The sequence below is a fragment of the Rousettus aegyptiacus genome, unplaced genomic scaffold, assembly GCF_014176215.1.
Source record: "Rousettus aegyptiacus isolate mRouAeg1 unplaced genomic scaffold, mRouAeg1.p scaffold_m13_p_10, whole genome shotgun sequence".
In the NCBI taxonomy this organism is placed as follows: Eukaryota; Metazoa; Chordata; class Mammalia; order Chiroptera; family Pteropodidae; genus Rousettus; species Rousettus aegyptiacus.
The window spans coordinates 53,707,254-53,729,766 of record NW_023416285.1 but is presented as its reverse complement, the minus strand read 5'-3'; the positions used below and the strand labels follow the sequence as shown (position 1 = coordinate 53,729,766).

Sequence of the window (22,513 nt, the reverse complement as noted above, 5' to 3'; positions counted from 1 at the left end):
AGGAATATTATAGAGTTTCTGTATATTCAGCATTCATTTTCTCCGGCTATTCACCACTTACACTACTATGGTACATTTTTTACACATTAATGTACCGATATTGATACATTATTCTTAACTAACTCTCATACTTTACTAGAATTTTTTTTGAGTTTTTACTTAATGTCCTTTCTTTGTACTAAGATCTCATCCAGGATACCATGTTACATTTATGAGTTGTGTAACTTTAGATTCCTCTAGACTGTGATGGTTTCTCAGATTTTCTTTTCTTTTTTTTTTTTTTTTGGGATGATATTGCAGAACAGGCATACTGGTCATATAGTTTGTATATTTTCTTTCAGTTTTGTTTTATCTGATGCTTTCATTCATGATTTTGCAATGATTATAGGTTTGGGGGAGAAAGGCCAGCAAGATAAAGAGCCATTTTCATCATATATCAAGGATCTCTATTATCAACCTGACTGATCATTGACGATATTAACTGACTGAGGTAACATTTGCCCAGTTTCTCTATTGTAAAGTTTCCCTTCCATCTTTGCCCTACTCATAACCCCTTTCATACTTTCTAGAAGGAAGTCACGACGTGAATACCACCCTTAATGGATGTGATAGAAGTTATACATAATTAGTTGGAATTCTCCTGTATAGAATATTTATCTATTTTCCTCCACTTAATTATTTGTTCAATCATGTATTTATATCAATGTGGATTTGTGGGTATTAATTTTATACTATTGGTTATAATTCAGTACAATTTTATTTATTTTGTTGCCCAAATTGAATTCTCAGGTATTTTAGCCATATAAAAAATTCTATTGCATTGGTTCAAATTATGTGTAATTATAACCCTCTTAAATAAATGCTTACTGAGCACTTTCTAGTCCTAACATGGTATCAATTGATCAGTTAGTCAACGAGCATTTATTAAGTGCTTCTAAGTATCTAACACTTGGCCCGAAAGCATTATTCAGGAGATTTAATGATTTGGAAACCTTAAACAGTAAAGTACCAGAAATCTCTAGCTTTCTTAGAAGCATGGAACCAAAGCTACACTGGCTACCCTTGTGTACTTCACCCTATGGTGCTGTTCTAGTTCTTCATTTCCAGCCCACACACACTTTAAAACCACTGTGAGAAAGATGCCAAAAAATATCAAGGGGGTTAAAGTTTTTATTTGAATTATAAGCTAGATCTCAACCTCCTTCTTTCTCCAAGAAAGTTATAGAAATGTATGGACAAGCTGTGGGGGAATGTGATTGGTCCAAACTTCAGTCAGGCCAATTTGGAATATGTTGGTTTACAAAGAACTAACGTTAGAAAGATAAGTGAGTTTATTCTTGTTTAGTTACATGTGGGTGACACCAACTATGAGTTTTATAAATTATGAAATTAAGAAGCTTTTATTATATAATTTAAGGTTAAATTAAAAAATCATGACAAAATGGTTATTTAAGAGATAAATAACAATTGTTGCCTTCAATGATTTAGATTTTGTTTCTCATTCCACCAAAACTAATCCTAACATTTTTCATGACTCTTAATTTTTTCATAATGCATAACTGTTATACGTTTTTTAAAAAGATTAGCTTTGATTCTTAACGATTCTTGAAGAGGGTGTTCTGAAATTCCTAGACTTTTCTCAGAAAAGAAAACAAACAGTTTTTATTTCTCCTTAGCATTGATCTTCTAGGTTAGGAATTAAGGATGTAATATTCTACTAAAAACCCATAGTAATATTTTCATTATCTTGTGTGTCATCTGATTTAGATAAAGGAAGCATTGATGGTTAACAATAAATGTAGTATAGGAAAAAAGTCATCAATAGAATGAATATAGAAGAATAGAAGACATAAGCCAAAACAATTTTATATAAAAAATAATTTTTTCCTTTTGTTGTTGTTTTATTTTATTGGCAAATATCACATTATTTAAATTTCTAATTTACAGAGCTTACATTAACTGCATTATGTTTAGAAGGAACTCTAATTAGCCAAAGACATTCAAACATAAATAACACTCGGGAGTATTCACAGATATCTGGAGATTAGTTCAGTTATGGTCAAAATTTACATTAGATTAAGATAAATTCCAAATCAAACCATTTTGTAGAAAGCGAAAAAATTCAGGAAAGCAATAATAGGCATAATTATGTTGAAATGCTTGACTATTTTTAATGAGTCTCTGACAAGTCAAACTATCTCTGTACTACTACATCATTCTATAGATTATAGCTTTGTGTAATATTTGTAAAAATAAGGAAAAGTAGGAGGAGTAGAGAGATCAGGAAGAGGAGATGGAGAACATGAAAGAAAAGGAAAAAGAAGAAGTTAAAGAAAATAAAAGAAAACACAAAATAAAAAGATAATAGCAGGAAAAAATCTTTAGGTCTCTTTATATGAAGATCTTAATAATCATGTGAACCTGACTTTCAGATGACTCTTTCTCTACCAATCTAATATAAGAAACATTGATGAATGATGAGAAGAAAGTTTTAATCTCAGATATTTAGGAAAACTCTTCTTAGATCTCAGTCCTTAATTTCAGTGTAGACCCCTTCATTTGCTGCTCATAGTGCCTGTCAAATTTATCATTCAGGGCTACAGTAAAGTGATTCTTCCAGTCCCCTGTTATCCCTGTAACAAAAGAGAAAAACAATGCATATCATGTCTTCAAGCCAGAATCATGAAGTTTTCTAATATTCATCATCATTAACATCTAATCAAATTTTATTCTTGTGACTATCAATTATAGGAACAAAATATATACCATAACTAACATACATATTTGAGCTTGCATGGAAGTATTTGTTGTGATTGTTAAAACAACAACAAACAGCAATTTTTTTTCATTGACTCTTCCCTTTAATGTTACTTCACCGAATTTTCTTCTCCAATTTCCTCTCAAATGTCGGGGCTTCTACGATGAGATCCATGTTTTACCCATTTCCAAGATATTAAATATTATCTTCATGCTGATAACATTCAAATCCAGATTTTTGTTTTCATATCCAAGTGTCTACATGATATTGTCACGTGGATTCCATACAAGTATCCCAAATTCAACTAGTTCAAAAATTAATTCATCTTCATCCCTACCAAATTGTGTTTTATTTATAATAGTCTGATTAATGGTGACCCTAGGTATCTAGGGCATAAACTTGGAAGCTGTCTCCTCGGCCCCTACATCTATTCTTTATTTATATTCAGACTTTGTTCATACTCATTACCTTTACTCCATTTCTGCTGCAGTGGCAGAGAAACTTCTTAGTGTTTTCCACTTGGGTTATTATAGTAGTCTAGCAGGGCCTTCTCTTTTGCTTTTCATTACATCCAACCCTTCCCTGGCGGAAGGGAGTCACTTATATTTTAAATTAGTTAATAACTCACTTACCTCTTTAGGTCAAGAAGCTCTAAACTTTCCCAGTAAAATAATCCAAAAAAGCAAAAGAGAGAAAATTTGTGTCCTGGGTAGGGCTTCAGGATATAACAGTAAGTAACCCTTAACAAGTGTGACAATTAAATTCTAATATTTTATCTTAAAAATATATGTGGACAGTATAGGAAAAGAGACTGAGATAATCTAAGAAATAGATCATTAAAATGTAATCTGTGTGTTAACTCTCTTTTCAGGGGTTCTCTGTTTTTACCCAGTGGCAGGTTTGTTATTCTTAACATTTTAAAAATCCCCTAGCCTTCTCACTTACAATTTAATTCAAAGAGCAATATTTTATCTATTCTGTTTCTAAAAAAAACAAAAGATATTTTCTCACTTTTTTCCTCAGTACATAAAAGTATCAGTAAGACCAGATGTCCCAATACCCTACATATCTTATGTGCCTTTGGATTTATAAACTGACTATATCTCATCAGACTATGTCTTTTCTCAATAGAATGTCACTTCATTGTATTTTGATTTTTTGCTAAACAGATCCATATTTGCTGCTATGGGCTTTGAAACTTAGTATTTTTTTATCAGCTTTATTGTATAATTGGTATATAAAGAACCACACATATTTAATACATATATATAACTTAGTCTTGAAAAATGTCTGCCACTTGGACAAGGAAAAACTAATTGTTCAAAGCTTGTTTCCTCATCTCAGATAATAATAAAAGCTCATTTCTGAGTATCTGATTAAAATGTAAAGATAATTTGAATTTTTAAATTATCTATGTTTATATAATGTACATGGTAGAGCATCAAGGCACACAGGCTTAATAAATGATAGTAGAGTGCACTATTAGTGCTGGAGCTGAGGCTGCAGTGACTGTTGGTTACTTTAAATATGATATGCTGCACATTCTAAGTAATCATCAGTAATAGCAAGTATTATTAGTGTTAGTAGTAGTATTAGTGTTTTATATCTCTGAAAAACTGGTAACGCAATAGAGTCCTCAAATGTGAAATAGCTCTGAAGAAAACAAATTGAGTCCACAGGCATAAATAATCTTCAATAGATGTTCGCCTATAGCTATTTCAACTTGTGACTTTTCATAGCAATAGAGGCTAATCACATTATTAACTCACCTTTTCTCATGAAAGGAGATATTTTTTGGTTCATGACTTCATCTGGTAATGTTGTGTAATTGGTAAATGGATTGTTTTTCATCTCTTGAAATGAAGTATGTTGTACAATCCTGTCCACAAGCTCCTCTGATGGTTTCCTTCCCAGGAATTGCATCAATTTTATGACCTCTCTTCTGATATCCTAGAAAGAAAAAATAAACATTTTGAAGACTCAATTAATAAAAGTTGAATACATTACTATTTGAATTAAAAAAGAGAAAGAGAGAAAAAGATTTATCATTTCCCTCCCCCCTACTGGTATTGGAATTGGCTTCTATTGAAGAAAAACACTTCTTGGGGAAGTGGTATTTTTTTAACTTCTCTAAGCATAATTTTCCTCATCCATAAAATGGACATAAAAGATACTTCACACCATATAATTTCTTAGACCATATACAAAAACCACTTTCTTGTGCCGTATACAAAAAATAAACTTAAAAAAGATTAAATACTTAAATGTAAGACTTGAAAAAATAAAACTTTTACAAGAAGATATAGGCATCAAACTCTTTGACATGAGTGCTAGCAATACCTTTTTGGATATGTCATCTGTCAGGAAAGGGGAACAAAAGTAAAAATAAATAAATGGAACTACGTTAAACTAAAAAGCTTCTGTGCAGTGAGGGAAACCATCGACAAAATGCAAAGACTGAATGGAAGAAGAAATTTCTAAATAATATATGCAATAAGAGGTTAATATACAAAATATATAAAGAACTCATGCAACTCGACATTAAATACAAACAATCTGATTAAAAGCTGGGAGAAGACATGAATGAATAGACATTTCTACAAAAAAAGGCATACAGATGGCCATAAGACATCAAAAGATTCTAAATATTATTAATAATCAGGGAAATGCAAATCAAAACCACAGTGAGATATCATCTTATACTTGTCAGAATGGCTATTACCAAAAAGTCAACAAATGACAAGTGTTGGCAATGATGTGAAGAAAAGGGAACCCTCATGCACTGTTGGTGGGAATGTAAATTGGGGCACCTACTAAGGAAAACAGTATGGCGATTTCTTGAAAAATTAAATATAAAACTACCATACGACTGGTGATTTCACTTTTAGATATATATCTGATAAAAATGAAAACACTAATTCAAAAACATATATGCACCTCTATGTTTATTGTAGCATTATTTACAATAGCCAAGATATGGAAACAATCTGAATGTCCATTGATAGACGAATGGATAAAGATGTGATACAGACACACACACAAGAATATTACTCAGCAATGAAACAAGGAAATCTCACCATTTGTGACAGCACGAATGAACCTAGAGGGTACTACATTAAGTTATATAAGTCAGAGAAAGACAAATACTGTATAATTTCACTTACATGTGGAATCTAAAAAAAAACAAATAAACCAATAAAAGAAACAGACTTATAGATACAGAGAACAAACTGATGGATACTAGAGATACTGGAGGTGAGGAGAGTGGGGAGATGGGTGAAAAAGGTGAAGATGAATAAGAGGTACAAACTTCCAGTTACAAAATAAATAAGCCATGAGGGTGTAGTGTACAGCACAGGGAATATATTCCATAACTTTGCATATTGACAGATGGTTATTAGACTTCATAGTGATCATTTTGTAAGGCATATAAATGTCAAATCACTGTGTTGTACACCTGAAACTCATATCATACAGTATGCCAACTACAGTAAAAATTTTTAAAAAGATACTTCAAAGATTATGAAGTAAATGAGATGATGTTTATAAAATAATTATTACAGTCTTTGATGCATAGTACACGCTTAATAAATAAATACCTAGGAATATTTATATACATTCTCAAAGGCTACAGTCCCCTGTGATAGATCAAGTTTTGGGTTGAAAACATACAAGCAACTTCAATTTTTCTCCTAATTTATTAATGTAACTAGTGAAAAATGAAATAGAAAGATTAAGAAAATGTGTAAAAAGTCAAATATTCAACATGTAAAATCATCTGTAATATATGAACTATAGCTACAAATATCTCCATCTCTATGTATGTCATTCCTACAGTGTACTCTATTATCTAGATAAATCACTCGAGACAATTATTTATAATACAAACTATAATGCTAATTCTGGTTCGTAGTTTCCTCTACATAGAATGTTGTTCTCAAATTCTCTGTCTTACAATTATAGCTTGCTTATTAAACTTCAGTATAAGTATCACCTTCTTTGGGATGATGTCTTTGACTATTCCAATTTGAGTTAGATAACTCTATTTTCACTCCCATAAATTCTCATATAAGTCTATTGTGCTATATCATTATTCTCATAATATTTATTTACTTGTCCATCTTCCACAAAAAAGATTGTGTCTCTATGTATAATGTCAATATGTTTTATTCTGTTTCTATTTGATATTTGTAGAAACAAGAGAACATTCACTTATTTATTCTTAGACTCCTTATTGATTCAGATATAAAGCAAATTTAAACCTGGTCATTATTAACCAAAATAGTGAGTAAATTGACTTAAACAATTTTTTCCTTTGGGTGGGGGTGCACAGGTTGAGATGATTGGATTAACTAATAAATTTTGTTTGTGTGCCTTTTAAATTTACTGTCTTCAATATTCTAGTTACATAACATGGTATTGGATAACGATAACTACAGATGATGGCTGTTTCTTATTCAAATGTGTTCTAGTGTTAAATTCTATAAAGAAATTATAATTCAACTTCTAAAATATTATAATTTTATTTTAAATGTATTTATCAGAACAGCTATGGGACTACACCAACATGGGTTTTAATAATTGTACAAAGATGTGAACAAAATGTGGATATCAATTGCTTTCTTGGTGCTAATAAATGAGGAAAGAAGATATTTCTTGTCATTTAATAAAGATATTCAGTATTTTGTCTGTTTTTTAAAGTGTTATTTAACATATGTACATCTGTGCTTTAAAGAATAAAAATAAATACAGCACCCATTACTTGCTACTCAATTTATGGAACAGAGTATTCAAAATTTATTGAATTTTTCCATTTGCAAGTTCTCAACTGCATTCCTCTCAAGTTCTAGTTCCATTCCCACAAACGAGATCAACAAAAGACCTGCTGGCCTAAATTGACCTAAACAATTTTCTGCTTTACTTTATACTTTTGATACTTACGTATATATCTCTAGACAACATTGTATATGCTTTTTTTTATCCAATTGATGTACATATTTGAAGTTTATTCCTCTTCATTGCAATATAACATTTAATAGGAGTACACTAATATATACCATGTATTTATTTTTTAGTTATTTGTGTATTGGAATTGTTTTCAATGTTTATATTTATGGAGAACAGTGTTATGAAGATTTTTGTACATATAACCTAATGTATACAAGTCAATTTCTTGAGAGTATATATCTCCTAATGAAATTTCTAGGTCTTAAGTTGTGTTTGCTGTTTGTAGATAATGATAAGTTGTTTCCATAATGTTTGTATCTTTTTACACTACTATCAGCAGTATGTTACTCTTACTAACCCACATCCCTAATGTTTATTATTGTTAGACTTTTTAATTGTTGTCAGTCTAGTGGGTATGAAATGGCATCGCATAGTAATTTTTATTTTGAATTATCCCGATTAGTAAATGAAGCTAGAGAAAAACTATATTATAAAGACATTTTGAAGCCATCAGACTTTTGCAATGTTACTGTTCCAAGCATTCTTTTTTCTCACTTTTGAAAATTTAAGTCGATATATGTGAGACCTTATCATTCTATCCTACATAGCCATTATTCTTTTTCTAAAGTATTCTATTTATCTCAGTGTGGTAACTTCTATGGAATTACCTTAGCTTCATCTTCCACATTACTAATCCATGATTTAGCCATGTCTTATTTGTTATTTAAACCATCTCTTAATTTCCAATTTTAATTTATTATTTTAGAAATTATTTTGCTATTTTTTCCAATCTGACTTCTTAATTTTAGCAGCCTCTTGATTTTTTGTAATATTTTTATTTTTTTCTTTTATTTCTTTAACATATTAAGCATAGTTATTTTGAAGGTCTTCTCTGATAATTCCAAGATCTATTTGGATTTGGAGACCAGTTGACTCTTCTTTCCCATTGTGATTCCTTGTGTGTGTGTGTGTGTGTGTGTGTGTGTGTGTGTGTGTGTGTGTGTTGTTTTACTTTGTTTTATAAACTCAAGTTCTTTCAAATTTTAGCTTTGGTAATTTTTTAAGTCTTGGCTTTAAACATTTATTCACAGAAGGTTTTTATTTACTAGCTTTAAATTTGTGCTAAAATATCTGAACTGTAACTTTTGAAGGTGGCTGCATTATTTATTTAAAGGCAGATTTTGTATTTAGAGTGTTGTCAAATTCTAACATTTTAGAAATTACTAAGTTTCCCATGTTTTCAGTTTCTCACCTCTTTCATGTCTTCATAGAAAAGAAATAGCACATGTGGATTCTTTCTCAATTCCCACCAAGATTTTGCATGTTCATACCAGGACCCATAAGGAACTAAAATTAAAGATAAAAACAACATAAGGGCATAGTATCATCATTATACAGGTTGAAAATGAGTGTTAAAACAACAGTAGCAACAAATAAATATAAATAAACGATCATGGAATGAAAACTAGAGGTCATACTTCTTAAGCAAATTTCCCTGCAGTGAGGCAAATTATGTTGAATAAGCCATATACAGAAACATTTCCTCAACTTCATTATGACATGGTTTATGGCATAGAGAAAAAGTGAAGGAAGTCCCTCTCCCATCAATTTGATTTAGAGCTTATGAAAGCATTTTTGAAACTAGTGTGGGGTGTGTGTGTGTGTGTGTGTGTGTGTGTGTGTGTGTGTGTGTAAAATCAGGTTGTCAGTGAAGGGAGTTGAGTTTGTGAAACTATCAACATTTACACGGTCAGAATTCAGTGTAGGTCTCAAATTTGCTATTTATAAATTAGCCTTGGCAACTGAAACTATCAAGCATGTACTGGCTTATTACAGCACTTGCAATTTCTTGATAAGGAGTATTCTCTTAGGAAATTTTAGTGTCATTCTTATTCTTAAAAAGTTAGAAGATTTTGGAGATGATATGTTATGACCAATTGTTGTTTCTTCCTTTCTCTTCTCTTATCTTCTCTCATGGATATACAAGTGTTTTATGCAATAAAAAGCTTACTGAATGATATAATATTGTGTGAATGAAAGTATTCTGCTTTACATTAAAGCATTGCTTACCTCTTCTGTTCTTTGACTTTATTGACAATTTTTCTTTACAGAAAGAGTTATATAATGATATTTATACAGTGATTTTATTCATCTATTTTCTGGAGGCCCAACCTTATCTTTCTCTGCCTTACTATGTGGGTTTGATGATCTTGAGGCATATATTTTATTCATGATGCTTTAGCATAAATTTTCCCAAAAGTTGCAACAGACATAAGATACATATATTCTGCTTTTATTGAGTCAATATTACTTTCTATAGATATTACACTAGCATTGCATCATTTTCCTTACAATTATTACTACAGGATTACAAAGGCCTTCCTCAGTTAATATTAAAGTCTCCAGAACTGTTTCTTCCTCAAATATGAATATTCAGTTGTTTTAGTCTGGAGTTAAATAAAAAGGCAAAATTTCCCCAAATTTTTGTCCGAGTAACTCTTGTACTATTCTGAGAACTCTAGCTGAATCATTCAGATTGTACATTAAGTAAAATGAGTAAGGATTTTACCTTCGTGCATTCTGGCCCTTTGTAGCACCTCTTAACCAACAGAGTTGTAATAATACTCAGTGAAATATCTTTCTAATTAAAAAAAAAAAAGACAAGAGAAAGAATTGGACACTCAACTGTTACCTCCCAAACATACTTCTATACATTTATTTTTAGGCATTGAACTGAACTGTCCATATTTTGCAATTTGCAATCCATATCTGCAAACCCTATGCTTGCCCTAAAGCTCAAGGGCATCTAGAACTTTTGTGTTTTAATTAAGGATCAGGCAAGATAACAGACCAGGAAAGACAACAAAACTTTTTACTCAGAGATGTCATTTGTTTTGTACCATTTACTTTGAAATAATTTAAAGAATAGGAGCCATTCTTACCTTGTCCATCCATGAATTTCTCCACAAACTCCGGAAAAGATCCAGGATTTGGATGATCAGCTACCATTAGAAAGAAATAGTAATAAGAAACAGCAACATCTTTGGCATTCCGGCAAAGGTAGATTATCTAAGAAGGTAAAAAAATATTAAATTACCTATTTTTTCGAAGATGGTATCATTAAGATTTAAAAAGAAAACATTTATGCTTTTCAACTATAAACATAATATATATTCATTTTGGAAGTGTGTAAAATTCTAAGGAAGAAAAATTTTTTGATAACCTGAAGTGATAGCATCTTTTGTAGTGTTGTTCAACATTTGTTCTCACTTTTTCATTTTTATGCCACTTTCACATATAACACCTCATTTGAGTGTCACAATTCCATTAATATTAATTGGGCCAAATAAATTATTATCCCCAATTTATAAATGAAGAAAGTAAACTGAAGTTAGTCAGAATACGTTATTGAGAGTAAATCAATGAGAGTAATGATTCGTTAAATCATTTGGTCAACAATAAAGTCCTCCGATCTTTATACTATACCAACATTCTGTACACTAAAGAAAAAAAAGTCCAAAATCCTGTTGCTTCCTTACTCACGATCTTAAAAAAAAAAAAAATGTTTATGAGGGTTTATATGCACACTGATCTTAGTAAAAATGTAATCATATATTTTCATGTAATCTTATATCAATAAAATATAATCACAAACACCTGGAATTTACCTATGGAGGAAACACCAAAAATTGATAATCAGAAAGCATTGTTTTTAGTTGCTAGTTTTGGCACTAAGAAATTCTATCATCTTGTGCAAAGCACTAATCATTTTGGACCTAAATTTCTATCTATTAAACAAGTCAGCTGGGTCAGATCTCTATTGTCTCTTTTAGGTCAGGAGAAGTTCTGCAAAAGAAAACTCCTCCCTGTGGTCTTCCACTTCAGACCTCAAACGCCTGAGCAGTACCACTGAGGAAGTCTGCTCTTGACTTCTCTACTGTTGATTGGATATGATTAGGCTCATTAACTTGTCTTACTAAAGTCAAACAATTTGAAAGAAATCTTCTATTTTATTTTTAGGAGTATGGATCTCAATTATAAGATCCCGCTATAAAACCTCCAATTACTAATGAACACAAGTGAACTTTCTTTTTCTTATCAAAGCTATTATAAGATGTTCTGAACTTTTCCAATTTACAACTCTCCCTAGTTCTTTTTGCCTACAAGTTGAATGGAACTCTGCCATGATATCCATAAATTTATTTCAGAATTTTCACCCCTTTACTTTTTTCTTGCTATTACCTCTGTCTTACATATTCTCTGCATGTCAAAATACTATCCATATTTAATGCTGGGCTCCAGGTTCTCCATGAAGCTTTTTATTCTTCCAGGTTGGAGGACAGGACAGCAAAAGCAATCCCTCTTCCCCTAAACTTTCATTGATTTCTCTCACATTCATTTTGGCAGATCTTATTCTCTACCCCAAACTTTTTAGTGCATGTGTTTTTTCTGCCTTTTAGGAAAATCTAGCTCTTTCTTGAAGATACATTACTTTTACCACAGCTCTCTACAATCGGTTTACCATAATTCAATCATAATTCATCTTTAAAATACTACACTTGAAAAACCCCTGTTTCTATGATAACTCATACCTCTCCTAGCTGATTTCAGTTCTGGCGCCTTATCCTGCAGCATCCTGTTTTCTTCCAAGAAAGTTCTGCTTTTCCCTTCTTCCCTATCGGTTATTTCCAATAGACCTTTCCTGCAACCACTCCTAGGCCTCAAATCTATTGCCCTCAATTATATATTATCTATTAACCTGTTTCCCCCCACTTTTTTTATCACTTATATTTTTTGATCCACACTTTCATACATACTTTTACTAATAGTCTCAATCCATCTGTCTTGTTGTTCCTCAGCGAATCATCTTGGGAATACTCAGAACATAAATCCATCCAATTATTTACTACTTTTTGAAGATCTCTTTTATGGTAAGAAGTTTTGTGAAGATGGAGACTATTGTAAAAGTATAGTGTCTATATTCATTTGAAACGTTATCATCAAGACTATAATCCATTCTTTGAAGGGGAAAAAAAAGTGACTTGGTCAAATATCTTGAAAAAAAATGGTAATGACACATTTGGAAAATATCCTAAAGACTGTTTATGTATGGAATTTCAGCAGAATGTATGTGGACTAGCTAAGATTGTTTATGAAAAAAGCAAACAAACAAATAAGAAACATTGGGATCTACAGAATTTGGGACCATGGATCTCCAGAAAAGATCAATTATATCATGTAATATCAAAGCACAAAATGGACATGTTTCATGACTGTGATAAATCTATTTTTTAGTTAGTAATGATGGCATATAGTACTTTAATATCTCATATGTGTAGTATGGGTCATAGTGTATCCTAAAAAAAGCTAGAAAAGATGTTAAGGAACAGCTTCAGTAGTCCAAGACTTAATGTTTTGCCTATACTTTGGGATTACTCATATAGATTTTTCTAAAAAATGAAACTGATCATATTATTCATCAACTCGATATGTCTATAACTCCTCATTATCATTAAATGGAGTCCAAATATCTTAACTTGACTTTGACATCTGTTATAATCAATCCATAACTTATCTTCCTTCACTCATCCAGCCTATATGTACATTTGACTGTCCAGCTAAACCAGTTTCAAATCCCCCTTGTGTTGCCTCTGGGATTGTATAGACTAACCACTATAGATTCTGCAAATATTAGCTAAGATGTTACTTGTTCCTGATGCTTTCCCCACACTCAAAGTCTAGTCTAGAATTCTTCTCTTATTTGACCTATGATGATGCATTGTCTGTTTGTCTTTTCCCCTCAATGGACTATGTGCCTATGAAGACAAGGATTTCATGTGTCTTAATTGTCATATTGGTGGTACATAATAGGCAATCAGTAACTAATTATTATATGATATTTGACAGGTTTATCCTTTTCTAGTTTATTTTCATTCCTCACGTACATTCAATACAATCAGTAATAACAACAAATGTAAAAGTAGTCACCGTTTGTTGTTTACAAAGTGCTAGGCACTATGTTAGGCAGTTTACAAGCATTATTTCATTCAAAACTTATAGCAACTCCATGAGGAAGATGCTATTATTATCCTTCTCTTACAGATGAGGAAACTAGCTTAGAGAATTTACTTGTATTTTTTTTTTTTTTAGAATCACCGCCAGAGTTGGAATTGAAATCTAGACCCTCTGACTATACCAACTATAATTTACATTTATTAAATATTTATAGATTAAATGAAAGAATAAACAATCAAGTATGTATATGACACAGTTATGACTTGATTATTCTAAAATTTATTTGAGTTAGATAAAGTTTTAAGAATACTTGACTTTGATCACCTTACAGTTCTTTTCCCAAAATGAGGCTGGAAGAAGCTTCACTGACAGATGAGTCTTCACTATTCTAGGAGATGCCATGTGTTTTAATTGTTCTATTCCTGATTTTTTTAAAAATAAAGGTTAGATAACTTTGAAAATTAAAATATTTATATGGATTTTATAGGAATTATTAAAATAGAAGTAACTATAGCATTCTATAATATTAATAATGATAATAATAATAATAATAAATGTTCACTATGACTGAAGTTTTGATAGAGGAAATAACAGAAAAACAATATATTCAAATAAAACTTTATCTCTTTAGAAAAATTATTATTAACATTTTAGGAAACAGCTTTCTATATAAATATATCTATATGCTCAAACCCGCAGCCATTCACACACAGATAATATTTTCTAATTACTGTTCTCAATGTTTTATACTGAAACTGCAATGTCGGGAAATATATGACATCCTAAATTTTTAATTAATTTTATAGTGTTATTATATCATTTAAAAATATTCTTTTGTTGACTAATATTTATGGTGTTTCTAATTTTTTACAACAGGAAAACAATCTGTAATGAATATCCTTTTGCATAGATCTTTAAAAGATGTACAGATATTTTCTTAGTGTTTAAAATATTATCACATTTAGCTCATAGAGAGATAAATGCTCACATATTACTAGACTCTACTAAAGGTATATAAGATCTATTCCTATTCAACCTTCTAGACACATAATAAACCATAAACTCTGTCAAGATTTAAGTTGAAATTTACATGCTTTGCTATATAGAAGGCATAATAATAATTTTTACTCTTGTTTACAGTCTCTTACATCCACACTTTAATATATATGTATATACTTTTAAAATCAACTTAAACATTACCATTCATCACCTCTTCTTTTCTGCATTCCAGGAAAGGTATTCGATTAAAAATGACATCTCTTTTGCACTTTTCCACATCACCCTCTTTATAGATCATGTCTATAATTTCACTAACCCAGGTTGTACCTGTAAAAATTAAACATTCCTGAGTCTCAATGTTGGGCTGATGATAGAAGGGATGAATTTATTGCTGGATAAAGTAGAATGTATCAAGCAATAGTATTTGAAAGATGTCACAATGACCACAGGACCCAAGAATTATTTTCTCTAATATTTAATCTTATAATACTCTAAAATAATGTCAAAATATAAGAACGAATATTATAGTAAAACATACCTGTGATAAGAGTTTCAATTTGTCCATGATAAATTGTGACATTGTGCAAGCTGATAACAATTTAGATTTAAATTTTTATCTTTGAAAAGTAAAGAGGCTTGAATAACAGAAGATATACTCAAGCATTCTCTCAATCACAAACTTTACCGATGGCTTCTTATGCCTCAAGTTTAGTCTTAGTTCAGAGGATATAAAAAAGAATAAATCTGGCCCCTGCCTTATGTTGATCAAAGGTCCTTTGAAGAGTCAAAAACAATGTTCAATAATTACATTTCTTTTTTTTTTTAATATTATAATACGAGTGGGCACAGGGATTTAAGAGACTGCAAAAGAGGAACATCTAATTTAGTGTGCTGCTGCTGATGCAATGTTTCAACAAGAAATGCTTTTAAGAGAATATAACAATTGAGCTTAGCCTTAACAAGTTACTGGGATAAATTCAACTGTTTTGTGAGGTAAAGAAGAGTTTCGCCAGGCAGAACTTTTTTTTTTTTTATCATAGGTCAGATACTGAAGAGTAGTAGAGTGGTGAGGAAAAGAACTGGAAATAGATTGTAAACCCTAAGTCAAAGAGTCTACCTGAAGAGGCAATAGACAAGAGACAGCAAGCATAAAATGCCTTGTAGTTCATACTAAAGAGTTAGAGTTTTCTAAAAGTCTGAAAAGGCCTGACATAATTTAGGTAAGAGAGCAAGATTATCAGGACTGTGTTTTGAAGAAGTGGCAGAGTAAATAAAACAATGGAATGAGGAGTCAATAAGAAGAGAGACCAGAAACTTGTAAGAGACCGACTATGAAACCTTTCTATAAGACAAAATGGGGGAAAATTTTTGATTGATCGAATGTGGGAGATGAAGAAACAAGAGAAAGTGAATCTGAAATAGCTCTCAGGTTTCTTTTTCGGATGACTGCTATTGAACTGACATTGATTCTGACAGGGAAGAGAAGTGGAGGAACAGCTTTAGAGTCAGAGTAGCCAGACATATTTAGTGTTTGACATATTTAAGTGCTAAATGGAACAACAAGATAGAGAAATGTGAATTGGATCATTCTAATCCTAAAGATCTATGATTATGACTCTGAACTAAAATTAACAGTTGAGCTAATCTCAGAAAAAAAGGATATTGCTTAAAAATACAGTTTTGGAAGCTACTCTTCTTTGAGGCTGCCCATTCTCACCATCTTGAGAGTGTACTATCTTTCCTTAATAAGTCTACTGCTTGGCTTCAAAATTGATTAATTAATTAAAAATAAAGTTTTGGAGATAGATTTGTAAAGAGAAGCTGGTTAGCTAAAAAAGATGTTTTTTAAATCTGTGAAAATTGCTTATACTTTGTTTATACAACAATGACAATAATGACATAAGGTAAATAGTTAATAGTTTTAAATTTTAGTTATGGTTCAATACTTATTCCTCTATACCACATAATTTTCTAAAGTGGCCAACAATGCCCATTTTTTAATATGCAATTCAGATTATAGTCTTAGAAGAGAGCTACTATATGTCACTTTTTCTGTCTGTATCAAACCATTATATCGTCCTTATTTGACATGGAGAATATGTGTTCAGGAAGTGAACAGCTTATATTTACCAAGACAGGTTTGTCATTTCTAGGAGGAGAGGAACCACTTAGACATAACAGGGAGACTCACCAGATTTGGGATAGGTGGCAATGACAAGATCATCTGGTCTTGCCTCAAATGCCTCCACGTCATCCCAATATTTGACAAAATCTTTATACATTAGAATTCCATGGACTCTGTCAAAGTATTCAAAGTAGTCATGTTTGGAAGAATCCATCATAGAGTGATACACTGGAAGAAAATAAAAGATGTATTTTTCATTTGTATTTACTTCAAAGTATTTTGACAATGATAGCTCTGAGGTTCTCTTGTCTATCATTTCTTAGCTATTGAATGTATGAGGTAAATGTATATTAAAGAAATATATAACATAGTCTTGGTGCTTTAAGAATTTTTGATCCTATTAAGGAGATCAGTCTAACATATAAAAGAATGATAAAGCACAAGACATTATAAAGTAAAATGTTTAAAACTGCAAAAATATGTAATACATTTATATTATCATAATAAATATTTATTTATTTACATTATGTATACATAATATTTATACATAATATAAATAAATAATATAAATAAATTTTGTAATAAATGAAAATGATAGAGGCTTCAATTTTTCTGTTGAAATTGCTAGGCATATAAAAAGACTAAAAGGTTAAGAAATACAATAATATTTTGGCAAAGAATCACTTTGATTAATTATGTCTACATTAAAAACAATAAATATCGGTTGATGGTACCATTTGATGGCTGTCACCAGATCTCAAAGTCAAAGCTTCCTTAGTTCCTGAATATTTTTCATTTAGTGAAAAAATTCAAGTGCTTTGTGAATGTATTTAAAAGATGAAATGAATGGCGCTGTAATGGATAACTAAGAAAAGGATTCTTGAGAGTACAGAAGATTCCTTTGTGACTTCTGACATTACCTTTACTTTTCTCTCTCACTTAATCATCAGTAAAGTAGTAGACACTCTCACTGAGTGATTTGTCTGAAAATTACAAGGTTAAAAAAGTGGTTATCATTTGATAATTCATCTCCTGATTCTGTGATAACCTATTTCGTATTCAGGGTTATTGTAGCATGTTTAATTAAGTAAACTTTCTTTCAACTTCTTTTACTACATTTCCCCCCCAACTTACTTAATTTTGAGTTTATGATCACAGAATCTCAACAAATTTTGTCTTTTTTTAACACTATCCTTTCTAGACGTCCCTTTTATTCACCCTTGCTTCAAAAGCTGCCTGGTGAGTTGTTAAACACTCACATATTTGTGACTCTGTAGCTTTTATCGTGTTTTTCAGAGAGTTCGTATTATAACAGGAGGCTCTTGTAAGCAATAGTTCTTTTAGCCACCTGTTGTGTTTCCTTTAATATAGAATCTCAATCTGTGAGAGGAGCATTGAAAAGAGGAGATAAAATTAGTAGATATTGTAATAAATGGATTAACCCAAAGGAAAAAATATCAAATGGTAAAAGTTTTAAAAGATAAATGTCCTACAAATCAAACCAAATAATTAGACCATTGATGTAAACTGAACACTCCTTCTTGTAGTGTTTTCCGCACTACATTTCTAGGCTGCACATTATAGAAGAAAACTTTCAGTCTCTGAACTCTCTCATCAGCATCTAACACTCAAACCCACTGATTTCATCTCTGTTATTTTCCTCCATATTCTATCATTATGGTCACTGTCCTACTTAGAAACCATTGATTGAATATGAAAATAGCCTTCCAATTGGCCTTCCTGTGAAAAATGTGTATCTCTTCTTTCTATTACCACTAGAGAAAGGAAAACAAATATTATTTACTTACTTTGTGCCAGACTTAAAGGTTTTATTTTAAAATCTTATTTATAAGTCACAAGTTTCTATGAAAAAGCAACATTGTTACCAATTAGATTAAGTTTGTTCTGCACGAGACTCTTTGAGGATGGACCCTATTTGTCTTATATAAAGAAGGATAAATATGCACATATTTATGCATACATGTAAACATGTGCATATAAATATTCTTATTTTTGACCCAATTGTTAAAAATTTAAATAAATATAGAGCAAATGAAAGTTCCCTCCTTACTCTCAAGAGATAATCACTCTAAATAGCATTGTATTTATGATTACAATTATTTAAAGATATGTTAAAATTTACACATGCATATGCTTTGTACTTTATTTTACATTAATTGGTAACCTATTATTTCACTGAACTATATAATGTGGACGTATTTAGGTGTTGATATGTAAATTCTCTTATTCTTATAAATGACACATAGTAGTCCATAGTATGAAAGTAACAAAGATGATTCAATTCTTTAATGATAAAAATTCCTGTTTTTTGAATTAAGTACTACTTAATGTTTCTGAGCACATGTATTTTCACACTTTTTTTTATAGTGCCAATGGAATTGGTAAAATAAAAATTATGACATGTAAAGTGCTAATAAATATTTTTAACAAATCACTGAAATATTGTACAAATTTAACAGTATATGAAATTGTTTTTTTCTCACACCCTCACCAGTACTGAAATTTATTTGTTGTAATCATTCATAATTGAATATATATATTTAAATTTTATTTCATAGACATTTTGTAATTTTTTGTGTTTTCACATTTTGTAAATTTATTGGTTATTTTCATCATTTTAGTCCATTTTATTTATGAAGAATATTGCTTTTTCCTAATTGATTTATAGTTAGTAATTTATTAATGATTTATATGTGGAGGATATCTGTAGTTTTTCCCCTTTTTTTAATGATGTTGTATAGAATCTTATTGTTCATATAATCAAATGTGTTAAATTTTTGCCTTATAATTGATATGGATATCTAAATATTTAAATGTGCTCATATAATGAGAAACACATGTGTTAAAAGGTTATATATTTATATTGATTTATATAATTAATGTGTACATAACAGAAAATAGTAATTAAAAGTATGGGTTCTAAAGTAGACCATCTTGTTTTAAATCCTAACTTTGCTTTTGGAAATTGTATGATTTTGGCAAATTAATTTGACTGTGCTCCATTTTCCCATCTACAAATTGAGGATAATAACAATGATAATACTTACCTGAAAAAATTATCAGGAATTAAATGAGTGGATAAACTTGGCCAATTACAAATGCTTAATAAGTATTAGCTTTTGTTGTTATTATGCCACATCTAAATGATAATGTAGAGGAGTCAGACAGTTGGACTCTTTCAGTAACAGTATACATTACATGGTAATATCCCTGTTCAAAGCAGAGGAAATATTTGTTGTCCAAAAAAATGACCAAGAATGTTAATGTAAATTTATCCAGAGAAATTCATAGTCAGTGATCTGGTGTTTTGCTGTTGTTTGTTTGTTTGTTTTTTACTGGAGATGGTAAAAATGTCCAATGTGAATTTTGAATTTTGTTCCTGTTTATTTGTCTAAAGTTCTCTGGGACAACCTGGTATGTGATTCATTTCATTTGGGTCCCAGATTGCACAACAGAAGAGAGACACAATAAAAGAGTTTTTTAAAATTTGTTTGTTTTTAACCACAAAACAGTTTAACATGTGTCTCGAAGACCACAGAATAACATTTGTCACAGCTGTTATTACCAAAAGGGAAAAGTATCCCAATCCACAGAGAAACTTGACTTTTTCAAAATCTCCCTCTCAGATATACCAGATATAATATCACCAAGATTATATTTTGATTGAAAATCAGTCTTCTTGATAACTTAGCTTGTTTCCCAAACCATCTGTTGCTCTCAGAAAAAAGAAAAAATGTGATGAAAGTCATCGCTCGCCCAGCCTACTGATTTGTTTATTCATGTGAACAACTTTCTTGGTGTTCTACCAGAATTGCCTTTGGTCCATTGGGAGTACCCAATTTATCATTAAAGGGTTGGCTGACTTTCGGCTTCCCCGTCATGACCAATTTTAGACTCAGAGTTAAACTGGGTTGCATATAATAAAATCTCTTTCTTTGTTTAATTACTTTTGGTAAATTATCTTATATCACAATGTAAGGATACACTCTCTAGCTACTCTCTTCTTTCTCAAAAGAGATATTTCAATCAGAAATTGTCAATTTTATTTTCTGAGTATGTAGGTTACTTTTGTCTAGAAATGTCAACAAAACTATGGTTAAAATTGTGACTAATACATTCAATTGAATTCAGAAAGAGTTTCTTCTTTTTCTCTACATTTCTTCTTTTCTTACTCTTTTTCTCCCCTTGCCTTTTTTTTTTTTTTTTTTTTTTTTTTGTCCTTTCCCTCCTCCATCACCAGCCTGCCTTTCACCTAGAAAATACTCTCTGTATGAGTTCCTACTTTATCCCCAGCCTGGGATACCATGGTAAGTACAGATACATAAGGCTCACTCAGTCCTCACCAATTTGGACTTACCTGGATTTGGGTAAAGAAGCTAAAACCAGAGAATATCCTTTTGTACATCATTCTGTCTCAGGCCTCAAAACTGTCATAAAGTGGATGCTCAAAAGTACTCATTAAATTTGTTGGATCAAATCTCTCTAAGTTCTCTAGTCTACTAAAGACTCCTAAATAAAATAGGTACTATCCTGCCAAAGATCTACCTGTCAGTGATTTACCAAAGACTTGTATTTCTGTTATATTTACCCAAAGTCTCTCACTTAAAAGTGACAGTAATGTTTGTATAGCCCATGGTAGTTAATAGGCGGTTTCTGACATATTTCGTATAAGTAAACACCAGAAGTCAGTCTTCATGCTGTTTCTACCTTGCTTGCTTTGTTTTCTCAGCAGTAAAATTGAGAACATGTACAGCAAGAAAGACTTACAAGGCAGCTATGATTCTGCAGTTTTGTAGTAAATCTCTTTAAACAGTAAAGCACTACATAAACGTGAGGTGTTATTTTTAATGACAACCAAGTGATTTAAAAAGGCTTTAAACACTTTACATTATTAAGCGACTAAATATTGATAAATACTCTTTAAACAGCTTCATGCTATACAGTTTGCTTTTATGTTTCCTACACCCAAATCTAAATATTAACATCAGTAATAATAATAAAAATACAACCTGTTCAGATGATCCAGTAAAAGAAACAGGGTGATCCAGTGTAGTTTTCCTCAAATTCCCACTCAGGTTTTAAACTGCAAAAAAAGATGAGAATCACTTATACATTTGGAATGTTTCTGAGGAGCTTTTATTCCAAAGGCCAGAGGAAGGGGCGGAGATTCATTTGTGGGGCTTGGCTTCCGGAGTCTCATGCAATGGAATAACACAAATACAAATACATACCTCCAAAGGCATTCAACTACACACAGTTATATTCATTCATACAGAGATGTAGAAGGGCTCTGCTGTTATTTTTTATTCTTGGTTCATAATCAAATTCTTAGATCTGCCAATAGAAATCAGTAGATTGGGGAGAGGGAAGGAGAAAAAGTGAAAGGGAAAATGAGAGAGAAGATTGGAGAAAAATATAAGACAGTTTAGGAAGGGAAAATCTCTTTATTCACTCACTGATGAATAATAAAATGAGCAATGTTGGCCTTCAAAAGAATAAACTTGCTAATGAGTGAGAGGAGAGAAGAAAATGAAATGACAGGGAAGAAACAAGAGGCAGTGAGGACCCTGGATCAGCAGAACTAGCTCATTTTACGAATACCTGCCAAAGAAAGCTTTGTAGTACTTGGTTGTGTCCTCACAAAACTA

General features: G+C 31.1%; 1 protein-coding gene across 1 annotated transcript; it reads right to left on the bottom strand.

Moving 5' to 3' along the window:
• Positions 1-1,891: 1,891 nt before the first annotated feature.
• On the bottom strand, positions 1,892-21,993 carry SULT1E1 (sulfotransferase family 1E member 1). Its single transcript, XM_016123380.2, has 8 exons — positions 21,875-21,993; positions 16,911-17,072; positions 14,921-15,046; positions 14,045-14,142; positions 10,648-10,774; positions 8,958-9,052; positions 4,528-4,708; positions 1,892-2,633 (listed from the first exon to the last, which is right to left on the bottom strand). Exons 2-8 carry the CDS (start codon positions 17,059-17,061, stop codon positions 2,521-2,523), a joined length of 891 nt encoding a protein of 296 aa, XP_015978866.1. The 5' UTR covers positions 17,062-17,072; positions 21,875-21,993; the 3' UTR covers positions 1,892-2,520.
• Positions 21,994-22,513: the final 520 nt, after the last annotated feature.

Coding starts and splice junctions, on each gene's coding strand:
- SULT1E1 (XM_016123380.2), bottom strand. CDS start 17,061: ATGATGGATTCTTCCAAACATGACTACTTTGAATACTTTGACAGAGTC. Junction 15,047..16,910: donor TGCCACCTATCCCAAATCTG/GTGAGTCTCCCT, acceptor TAATTTTTACAG/GTACAACCTGGGTTAGTGAA. Junction 14,143..14,920: donor AAAAGAAGAGGTGATGAATG/GTAATGTTTAAG, acceptor TAAAAAAATCAG/GAATAGAACAATTAAAACAC.